General features: G+C 39.2%; 1 protein-coding gene across 1 annotated transcript; it reads left to right on the top strand.

Moving 5' to 3' along the window:
* The first annotated feature begins 2,086 nt into the window (after positions 1–2,086).
* Positions 2,087–7,921, top strand: LOC138040546 (uncharacterized). Its single transcript, XM_068886248.1, has 5 exons — positions 2,087–2,133; positions 4,703–5,194; positions 5,424–5,781; positions 6,529–6,728; positions 7,666–7,921. The coding sequence occupies exons 1-5, from the start codon at positions 2,087–2,089 to the stop codon at positions 7,919–7,921; spliced, it is 1,353 nt and encodes a 450-aa protein (XP_068742349.1).
* The last annotated feature ends 3,811 nt before the right edge of the window (positions 7,922–11,732 follow it).

Raw genomic sequence — 11,732 nt, forward strand, 5'->3', positions numbered from 1 at the left:
GTCAGACCAAGTCTAGACACAGGCGCAACAGACAACACCCCAACTACAGTAGCAGATCTAACTGCAAGGGAAGATCAACTGGACAACACCAAGACTCCAGCTAGAAGAACCAGCTAGAAGAACTACAACAAGTTGCAAAATTATTGAGACACTGCCGCTAAAAAACACCTTTTCTCGCTTGCAATACTGCTGTATAAATAGAATTTCAACCTTTCCCACTCCCCCCTTCTGCTCCCCCTTTCAATGTTGACTGTTCACGTTTTGAGCATTTTTTCGTCTTGCTAGCAACATTAACTTTTTATGGAAGGATTAACATAGTCAAAACACTTGGGCTATCTAAATTAAATTATTCAGCTTCTGTGCTCCCTGTTCCAGATAGCTACATCCAAGAAATAAATAAGCCATTTTTCAACTATATTTGAGCAGGGAAGCCCCCTAAAATCAAAAGAAATACCATAATTGGAGAGAAGAAAAACGGCGGGTTGAAAATGTGTGTTTTTAAGATCATGGGCATTAGTAGGTTCTTTTCACATTACACTCAAATCAGTTAAGTATGTTCAAACATAAGTGTTTCAAGGCCAACGTTTGCAAAAACATAATCCTTCATTGTCCAATAGTGCCTAATAACTGATCGTGTAGTCACCGGAGGTTAAGTCTCCCTCTTCTTTTGTGAGGTTTGAACTGGTCTGCTTGTAGCTCGTTTATCTTCTGCTTTCGTGTTTTCCCTGTTTGGGCCTTGCTCAGAGCAGTACTTGGTGTGGTAGGTGGCACTGATATAATTTTGCCACTAGCATTTGCTGTAGCAGAGGTGCCATCCCAAGTCCAGTGTGTGGCGTGACTTCACATGTGCTTCTCAGCTGGCGCTAATTTCGTCTGTATACTCGACCATCTTCGGTTCGAACCTGATAAGACCTTATGTCAACTTTGCCTTCCACTCTAGCTTGGGGCTAATCCTCTCTCTTTCCGATTTGAGACTTCTGTGGCTGTCTCCAAGCTTTGTTTAGCCTTTTGAAGCTTCAGCTTCTGATTTACTTCTTCAGGTGGCCTAGTCTTGAGTAATTGGTTTGAGTTGGGTAGTAGAGTCTTCCACTGAACAAATGCTGTACAGCTGACGAGTTAAGTAAGGCAAGATATGGGTCATGCTCAACCTTTGCTGCTTTCTCTAAGTGGGATTTTCGTTGTCTTCACTGCGCTCTCTGCTTTCCAGTTTGATTGTGCATAAAGTGGAGAACTTGTTACATGCTCAAAACCATAGGTATTTGCAAACTCCTGAAACTTGGTTGGCCATTGTCCGACATAAGCAGGTCTGGTATCACATATTTCAGCTCCTTCACAACTTCTTCTGATCTGTCGACTTCAAATGTGTTTAAATAGTAGTCAACAGTTACTAAGAACGCTAAAAACTAAGAACGCTAAAAACTAAGAACGCTGTACCATTCATATAAAAAAAGATCAACTCCAATCTTTTCCCATGATCTAATGGGCAGTTCATGACAAATAAGAGGCTCTTTTTTCTTGCTCTGCTGGTTGACTGTTGCAGACACCACACTTCAAGACATATCCTTGCTCATGCCTGACCAATAGATGACTTCCCTTGCTTTCGGCAGGAAGCGTTGAATGCCAATGTGACTAACATGGATCTTAGCCAAGATGCCGTCCTTCACACTTTTGGGTAACTTGCCTTTCACTTTTCAAGACAAGTCCATTCTGCAAAGATAAGTCTTCGTTCAAGGGAAAATAATCCTAGGCCATATTAACTCATTTAATAAGAATTCAGTGGTTGTCACTGCATACAACTTGCAGTTTTTCTGAAACACGGCGTTCAATTTTGACAATATTCTTGGTTTTGATGTGACATAATCTAAACTGTAAATTGCTTAAAGATGGCTCTCTATTACTTTCTATAAAAAAGATTAACTCCAATCTTTTCCCATGGTCTAATCGGCAGTTCATGACAAATAAGAGGCTCTTTTTTCTTGTTTTGCTGGTTGAGTGTTGCAGACACCACATTTCGAGACGTATCCTTGCTCATGCCTGGCCAATAGATGGCTTCCCTTGCGCTCCAAAGGAAGCCTTGAATGCCAATATGACTAACATGGATCTTAGCCAAGTTGTCGTCCTTCACACTTTTGGGTAACTTGCCTTTCACTTTTCAAGACAAGTCCATTCTACAAAGATAACCCTTCGCCCAAGGGACATAATCCTACAATCTTGGACAAAAAGGGTTGAGAATATTAAAAATAGGAATTATTTTGCGCACTACGTCCTCAATATTGCACATTATTAGCCATCCCCCTCCCCCCTACAACCAATGTTGATAAGCCCAGGCTCGACATGCTTTGTTTCGTCTAGCAATATTGATCAGGAGGGGGGAGGGGGGGGGGGAAAGAGAGCTTTTTTTTCATACTTGTGATCAGAGTTTAGTCCAAAAGCAGCGTTTTCTCAACAATTTTGTCCAAGATTGTAGGCCATATTAACTAATTTAATAAGAATTCAGTCGTTGTCACTTCATAAAATTAAAAAATTAAACAAGACTTACCTGGAAGTTGAAGTTTCATTGTAATTCTACTGAGCCGTGGAGTCAGAAGGGGATTACGTGAGTTTGCACGACCTGCCAGCTCAGCTCAATATTTAAAAACCTGTTGCATGGTCACACCCCAACGGTAGGGCAGGACAATGTGCACAGTTCATTGCATGCACAGCCACTAGGGTGGGCACGTAATCCCCTTCTGACTCCACAGCTAGGTAGAATTACAATCAAACGTCAACGTCCAGGTAAGTCTTGTTTACTTTTTTAATTTTACCTCACCGTTACGTCATTCAGGGATCACGTGAGATTTTAAAACAGAGTGGCCAGACGACAGAGAATGTCTAACAGCCCACCATCGTACAAATGTTTTAAAGCGTATTTAATGACAGCATACCATAAATGCTGTAAGCTTTTTTTCCTACCGACCATGTACACTGTTTGGCTCAGTTAAGTTTAAGTAAGCTTGACTCAAGTCACACCCGTGAGTATTAACAATAGGTTTGTTGTAATACTTGCTAAAAGTTGAAGCAAGTTCAAGTTCAAGTTCAAGTTTCAAGTTTATTATTTTACACTGTTTACAGAGAGGAAACAACTTAATATTACATAGTTTACAATAGTGGAGAAAATACTAACGGAAATTACCTAGAAAAATATATATTTAATAGTGTACAGTGATCAAAGTAGCCAATCAGCTTTCGAGTTGGTCACTATCATGTGAGATATAAATTGGCGTTGGCCGCATGTTAAATATATTTGAAATTGATAGCTACACTAAAGACAACTAAGATATTATTATGGTAAGAGAAGACATACTTAAATACTACATATTACGGAGCATATCTTATACAGCTAGCAGTTAATCTATGGTCAATTTTGAGTCCTCAATAGGAATCTTTTTTTTTTGAAGAGCATGTGTGGAAGTTGTTTAAATTCTAGTGGGACAGATTCCCAGATTTTTATTGCAGAGAATTTAAATGTAGATATACCATAGTTGGTACGTACTGATGGGTTAAAGAAGTTTTCATTAGCAGCATACCTGGTATTATATGAGTGAATGTCTGATGCAGGTATAAGAATATTCAGTAGTACAGCTGGGGTGTTACTTTTGTCATTTTTAAATTTGTATATAAAAAGTGATACCTTTAATCTGTACATATTTTCAAATTTCAAGATTCCAAGAAGATTATAATAGGAGTCGACATGTTCTCTGCCATGAGAAAGAACATGCTTCGTATACATCTATTCTGCTTAGTGCAAATTTTATTTAATCTAGTCTTGTAAGCTGTGCTCCAGCTAGCAAGACCATAGTTTAAATATGGATAAATAAGAGTATAATATAACTGTTTGAGCATATGAAAATCAAGATAATTTCTTAGCTTGTTAATTATACCTACATTCTTTGCTAATTTATTGTTTACATGTTGAATTTGGGGTTCCCTTCTTTATGGTGCTTAACAGAACCGCAAATCCATTCACCACTCTACAACAACAGTTCCCAGTACCGAAATTCCGACCTTCGATGGGATCGCAGACCAACGTCGTATATGAAATTCCCTGTACAAATTGTTTGTGGTGTTATATTGGGGAAACCGGCAGAGCTTTTAATATGCGAAAAAAAGAACATTTAAGAAACACCAAAACTGCGGCCAAAGGCTCTAGAATTGCTTATCACGCTTGGTCCAACAACCATGCCATTGATTTCAAAAATGCGTCAGTTATTGACAAAGGCACTTTTAGAACGAGAAAAACATTAGAAGCGTGGCATACCACAGTAAATGCTCATCAAGGTATATACCTAGATACTTAATATAGCTTTTACGATTAATATTGTGAATATTTCAATGTATTTTTTTCTTTGATGATGTTAACATAATCATGTTGGCGGTTAACGACTCATTGATATGAATCTTGAAAATATTGAAGGGCCGCAGCCAGGATGAAACATAGTGAAATTTTAAAAAACGATCTCTGGCTAAAATGATTAAAAACTACGAGCTTTCGACTGCCCGAACTGCAGTCTTCGATGCATAAAATGAATGATAAGAAATCGATGAGAAAATTTAAATAAAAACGTACATTGCAAAATGATGAGAATGTAGAAAATTTATGAATATTTGTTAAAAAGAATGTTGTATTGTCCAGGTAAAGGGCACGAATTGGTATCTGTGTTAGGTGTCACAGTGGGAACCCCCTGAGGCCCATCGTCACCTGTATTGGCTCAGCACTATACAACACATCCAAATTTCTAACGGATATCCTTTCTCCGCTTCAGAATCCCAACGGATACTCTGTTGCCAACTCCTTGCAGTTTTCCAAAGAATTATCCAATATCGAGATTGATGGTAATGAAATTTTGGTCTCTTTTGATGTTGTGTCACTCTTCACCGCAATCCCTGTAGATAAAGCTTGTGTGTACATAAAAAAGAAACTTGAACAAGATGCCACCCTTCCTTCAAGGACGAATTTGGACATCGATGACATCACTAAACTTCTTCAATTCACCTTGTCCAACAACTATGTTATGTTCAACAACAGAATTTATAAACAAGTCCATGGCTCTGCGATGGGCAGTCCTGTCAGCCCCATTGTGGCCAATCTTTGCATGGAGGAGATCGAAGAGTCCGCAATAAGTATTTCATCTGCTCGCCCCAAAATTTGGAAAAGGTACATGGACGATAGTTTTTGCATCATTGGGAAGAACGACCTCAGCCTTCCATGACACATTATATTCAATTGACCCTAACATCTCGTTTACCATTGAGACCGAATGTAACGGAAACATCTCCTTTCTCAACACTCTGGACTCCCGAAGAAATGGAGTCATCGTTGTTAATGTTTACAGAAAGCCCACCCATACAGACAGATACTTAGATTTTAATTCCCATCACAACAGGCAACACATGGTCAGCACAGCATCAAGTCTCCTGCACAGGGCTCTAAATCTACCCAATTCTTCTGAACGAAAAAGACGGGAACTTAATTACGTCCAGGCAGCTCTGGAGTCCAACGGTTATCCATCTAGCTTTATCAAAAGCATACACACTAGAAAGACTCGAGCTTCTACAACAAATGTATCCCCGGAGGAACTCGTTGGAATGTTTTTCAAGATGGTTGAACCAACCGAGTCACGCAAGTCTTTCGCTTCTCTCCCTTACATCAAAGGAGTAACTGAGCCTTTGACACGCATCCTCAAAAAACACGATGTCACGGTTGTAAACAAACCATTCACCACTCTACAACAACAGTTCCCAGTACTGAAATTCCGACCTTCGATGGAATCGCAGACCAACGTCGTATATAAAATTCCCTGTACAAATTGTTTGTGGTGTTATATTGGGGAAACCGGCAGAGCTTTTAATATGCGAAAAAAAGAACATTTAAGAAACACCAAAACTGCGGCCAAAGGCTCTAGAATTGCTAATCACGCTTGGTCCAAGAACCATGCCATTGATTTCGAAAATGCGTCAGTTATTGACAAAGGCACTTTTAGAACGAGAAAAACATTAGAAGCGTGGCATACCACAGTGACACCTAACGCAGATAACAATTCGTGCCCTTTACCTGGACAATACAACATTCTTTTTCTTTTTCGGGCAGTCGAAAGCTCGTACTTTTTAATCATTTTAGCCAGAGATCCTTTTTTAAAATTTAACGATATGAATCATGTTGTCACTGAAGACACTTTTACCCATTTCGGCTTGGACAGATGGTAGTAGGCTAGACTTCTTTTCCATCAGATTCTTCTTCTTGTAGAATTCTTCTCTTTTATCTCTTTGTACAAACTTTGCTATAATTCGGTTTTTTACCTTCTTTGTATCTGGAAGTCTGTGAGCTGTTGATATCTGGTCTTTACTTATACTAACACCAATAAGTGAGCCCAGCTCTAGAACCAGGTGTTTGGGATTATCCAGTGGCAAAACGGGAACAAATCTTCAAGCAATACTGACGCGCAACTGGAGTTGGTGAATTGACCCGCACGCAAGGATCCTGTGCACCAGACATCACCAAGCACACCAAATGTCACAAAGACTATCGAAAGTTTTTGGAAAAGTCTGAAGGACAGGGGTTTGTGGCAGGATGAAATGTATGTTAACAGAAAGACCGCAGCTGGTCTTAGTGAGATAGAGCTGCGCGAGCTTCTGCCGCAATGTGTCCTAGAGGACACCAGGAAACGATACCCTAACCCACCTGGTGTGCCGTAAGTAGAACCCTGATATAAAATCGGCCAGCGAACTTTAAAACATTTATTGCATTTCGCACACGGTTACATTACACACACTTTACTTCAATAAATTGCCCTAGCTTTTATACTTTAACAACAATGCTACACCTAATAACCATTGACAACAATTATCAACATTCCAACGATAACTCACGCTACGACACTACATTCCCTCCTTTCTTTCGAGAACAAAGATCTTATCCCTACAACAATATAATTTTGCAAAAGGAAGAATCGAACAAAAGAAAACTATGAATAGGAAAATTGTGATCCTAACCGAAGCATACAATCTTTAAACTAGACACGGGAAACAATCTTTGAATCAACAAAGTTTTTGAAATGCATGAGAAACAGTCTTTCAATCCCTCAATGACAAAACGAAATCTTTAAACCTAGAAGGCCTGCAGACTTGACATGTGGACCTTCGAAAAGTTTCCTGACAAACTCCTGGAACTTGTGGTTCACCCTCATCTCCTCCTTTCCCTGTTTCTGAGTAGATTCCTTGATTTCTCCCTGGTGAGCATTTGCTCGTCTACATAGTCCTTTCCTTTCAATTTGTTGGACCAGTCTGTGTCACACGTTGCTTCTCTTGAAACGTCAATGGTCTCTCTTCTCAGTTCCGGCAGTTTGGACCGTATTTCTCGCCCAAACATCAGAGAAAATGGTAAAGCACCTGTAGTGACTTATGGGGTAGATCTGTATGCAGTCAACCACGAAATTAATTCTGAAGGCCAATTTTTCTTCTCCAGATGTGCAATCTGTAAACATTTAAGCAAGGAGCGATTCTGACGTTCAACCTCTCCGTTAGCCTGCAGCCATAACGGCGTAGTCGTACGATGTTCAACATCATGCATACGAAAAAATGCCTTGAATTCTTCTGACACAAATTGCGGTCCGTTGTCTGTTCCTAAAGAAAACGGTACACCAAATCGGACAAACATAGGGGAAGTGGCTTCCATGATCTTGGCACTCGTGGTAGACTTCAAAATGGCCACTTCTACAAATCTGCTGAAATAGTCTACAAGCACCAAAATGCTCTGTTCTGGGCAGGGGTCCAAGAAGATCCGCGCTCAGTCCTGCCAGGGAGCACTTGGCGGCAGAACATGGGACATTGGTTCTGGTGGGTCATAACAAGAAGTCACCTGACAGCCATGACAGACCTTGCATAACTGCTCAACGCCTTTATCCATCCCTGGCCACCAGACTTTACTGCGAAGTCGATACTTGGTTTTAAGGATGCCCTGATGATCCTCGTGCGCCAGCCTCACAACCTTGTCCTGTAAGGTCTTTGGAACTACAATTCTAGATCCACGAAGCAAAATTTCACCTTAAATACACAGTTCGTCCTTGATATGAGCATATGAAGGAAACGTACAATGTTCCCAGTGTCCAGTCCTGACGCAACCCTTGACTTCACTCTTAAAGTATAAATCCTTAAAACAGGGCAACACAATCTTATTTTAAGGTCCTGAGACAAGAACGTTGTCACCTTAAAACAAGAACATTTAATACCTCAAGACAAGAGTCACACTGCTTGAAACAAGAAATTTATTCCCCAATTTAAGATACTACAACAAGTGAAAATTTACTTAAAACAGGAAAAAAACGCTTATAACAAGTGGAAAAACCGTTTTAAAACTAGAACAATTGTTTTCTCAATTTAAGATACAACAATAAATGAACCACTTAAAACCGGGAAAAAAATATCTTACAACTGGTGAAGTATCCGCCTGAAACTAGAAATTTACCATGCATTTCTCCCCATTAAAACAAGCATAAAAAAATTTAAAACAAGGGGAAAAATACTTACTATCAGTTCGATGTTATTATTAGCAGTACCACTTGAAAATTGATGCACACTGTGCTACAGTGGAAGTTCCAATGTAGATGTAAAAGTACCTACATGAAGTTAATACTTTAAAACAACCAAGTTCCCATAAAATATAATAAAAGTCTTGACACTTCCTTGAACTCAGATAACAAAACTATATAGCTTCATATCATACTACAATGCACGCTCTCAGAAATCTTGAGATAGAGTTTTAAATTTCTGTCAGTTTTCATATTTTTTAGCATGATTTATCTCCCTTAACAATATCAATGGAACTACTTCTCTTTCTTCAACACAATGGCATTACGGTGCAACTCTGCATGACCCGGCCTTAATGTATAATATATATTAAGTCAAACAGAGCTGCTTGCTCCATTGAGCTTTTTGAGAAGTCTATTTTCAAGCTGCTTCAAAGCATAGCTTTTCCGTTTTGGAGGAATATCCAAGACATGCTCTTCCAAAATCTTGAAGAGATATTTCCAGCCATCTGGATACTCCAAATTGAAAGTATAGTAGACTGCAATTAGAGACACCAATGATGATGCAAAGACGCTGATATCTTCACTGACTGGTAGGCACTCGCACAACACATCCTTCTCCAAAATTAGGAAAACTTTAGCTTTATCAAGACAGCCCTCACCCTCAGTGAAAACCAAATAGGGATGATTTGACGGAACTTTACTCAAAAAGCTTTCCATGTTGTCACTTGCCTAGAATACGTCAATGAAAGGATATCACTGTAAATGACCACTTGTTAGCATAATAACAATTTTCTTTTGCTTACCCAACAAAAGTAAAGATGATTATACTTCAGGCAAACAAATAGAGTCCTCGTGTTAATTGTTATACAATATCAGATCTCATACAACAAACTACTCAACATGCAAAATTACAAGAAAAATGTTTGTTTTTGCCTTAACTGGTAGGTATGGTAGCACACTAAGCAACCTACCGGTAATGTCAGTAGCAAGGGCTCCGTGTTGAATGGTTGATGAATATGCTGCAGTGCATCTAATGCTGTTTCAAAGGAAAATCAATCAGTGTATGTTCTTGCTCTTTATTATCATTTTAAGCTTTGACTGATAATAATACACTGTGGCACTAGGGATGCCTTCCTGTCCAGTTTGGACATCATTGATTTCAAATGCTTTGGACTCCTACCCCACCCCCCCCGTACAGGTAATTCTTGGAAGAGATACCAATCAGAAATGTTTGAATATTTAGAAGTGTAGAGTGTCTTATAGGTATGGTCATTTTACAAATCTACGTGTATTTTACCGTGATTTTGTCTTTGAAAAAGGGTCTGTTCTAGGAATAAAACCAAGAATGTTTAGCGTACATGTAATTAAAAACGTCTAAAAATTTCCCAGTCTCCAAAACAGATATTTTCCAACATGTCATGCTCAAGTTATATCTTGAATAAATGACTTAGTGCCACTCTTAAAAGAACTCACATTCATCATTGCTGCTTTTGGTCAGGAAACACTTCAAAAGCTTTTCCCAACGGCTAATGAAGATCTTGACATTACAACTTTGTTTCTTCAGTCGGGAGATGTGTAATTCCAACTCCCACAACAACTGTTGCGATTTAGAAAAAAGCAATAGTAAATTAGTATTGTCCAGTTACACACAACCAGAGCAATTAATAATTATTGTTAACCCACTGACACTTGGGAGTGAGACTGAACAGATTGTACTGTCTAATGCCAGACCGTTTTACTCATCAACTGGGAGTGTGTAAGGCATTTGAGGTGTCAGTGGGTTAAGCAGTCAAATACAAAGTCCCCTCCATTAAGCTACTACATGCAACATCAGGATTGATGCTGACGGAATAGAACAAAAATGGTGGCCTCAATCACAACATTGCTGAATAATTCCAGAGCAACCATTACTGTACTACCGACAACTTGCGATAAAAAGCTGGTCTACTAACTTTGAATGAAATAGGCCTGCCTGCTATTTGCATATCATAAGTACACATTGTAGCCACATAATTTCATGTTTGAAAATATACACAGCTGACATCATACAGGCTTAAAAGAGAACTGTTACTAACCACTCTTTCATGATCCAAGTAAGGATATTGCTCCAGGACTTTCTCGACAGCATGTTTGCCGCTAATTTCAGAAATTGCATCCCATCTTGATGAAAATGTGACTCTCTGCAGCTGCTCTACCGCTTTCCAGTTGATGGGCTTCCTTTTAAGCTCTTTCTCCAGTTCTTTCTCATGCTTTTTGAGGTCTTCTTCAGTTTGATCCCCACCCACATCAATCACAGAGTCACTGACCTCTTTTTTCAGTGAATTTCTTTCAAAACTCTTTACATTTGAGTGCCTTTTTCTGAGAAGAGACTTTGTAGAGGCCTATAAGGATTAAAGTGAGGACAAAAGAACATTTATCATGATCCATATCAAATTAATTTACAAAGTCAGCTTGCAATCAACATACAAAGGCAGGCTTTCACTTATGATGGAGTCTGCGTCATAAAACCAAACAAAGCTAGTTGTAATGTATTGTGATTGTTTCTTAACCTCCTTTAATTTGCATGAAATTTAGAACGTAAGTGGGCTGGCTTGCATACAACAGCCCATGGTTCTTGCTAACACACAAAAAAGATTATTCAACAATTTCTTGACATATAGCAAATAACTTTAATAGGAGGCCTTCACATTGCTGTCAGTTATTAATACTTTGTCATTCACAGGAATGTACCCAGATAGTCACTATTTAATGAAAGGAACTACCAGGGTCCAATCACTACTTAATTTTTAATGAAAAAAGAATGCCTCAAACTAATTACCCAGAATTGAAATTCCACATCATCAGGCCATGATGGGGGTTTTTCATCACACAAGACAGGTACACTCTTGCAACTTCTGTAAAATGTGCTGATGTCAGGCGTTCTTGATCTGCATAAGCTACCAAGCAGGTGACAGTCTCTCTTATCAGCTGCCTTCTGGTTGCGTCATCAAGAGGTATGTTTTCTTCCACACACTTTTTGACCTTCACTGAAAGAGCAGGTAATTTGAAGTCTCCCCCCAAGAGAGTGGTCTTTGCTTTTTTTCCTGCTGCTGGAAATTCTCTGGGCTTGCTCCTCTTCAGTTTAGGTACACCACTCAACTGAAACAGAGGTATTTCATCTTCAAAGAA

The sequence above is a fragment of the Montipora capricornis genome, chromosome 3 (assembly GCF_036669925.1).
Source record: "Montipora capricornis isolate CH-2021 chromosome 3, ASM3666992v2, whole genome shotgun sequence".
Lineage (NCBI taxonomy): Eukaryota > Metazoa > Cnidaria > Anthozoa > Scleractinia > Acroporidae > Montipora > Montipora capricornis.

What these genes read in the sequence shown, in the direction of transcription:
- LOC138040546 (XM_068886248.1), top strand. Translation starts at nt 2,087, where the DNA reads ATGACTAACATGGATCTTAGCCAAGTTGTCGTCCTTCACACTTTTGG. An exon ending in GTCGTCCTTCACACTTTTGG is followed by an intron (nt 2,134 to 4,702) that starts GTAACTTGCCTT and finishes TATCTGTGTTAG; the next exon opens with GTGTCACAGTGGGAACCCCC. An exon ending in CTCTACAACAACAGTTCCCA is followed by an intron (nt 5,782 to 6,528) that starts GTACTGAAATTC and finishes CCTGTGCACCAG; the next exon opens with ACATCACCAAGCACACCAAA.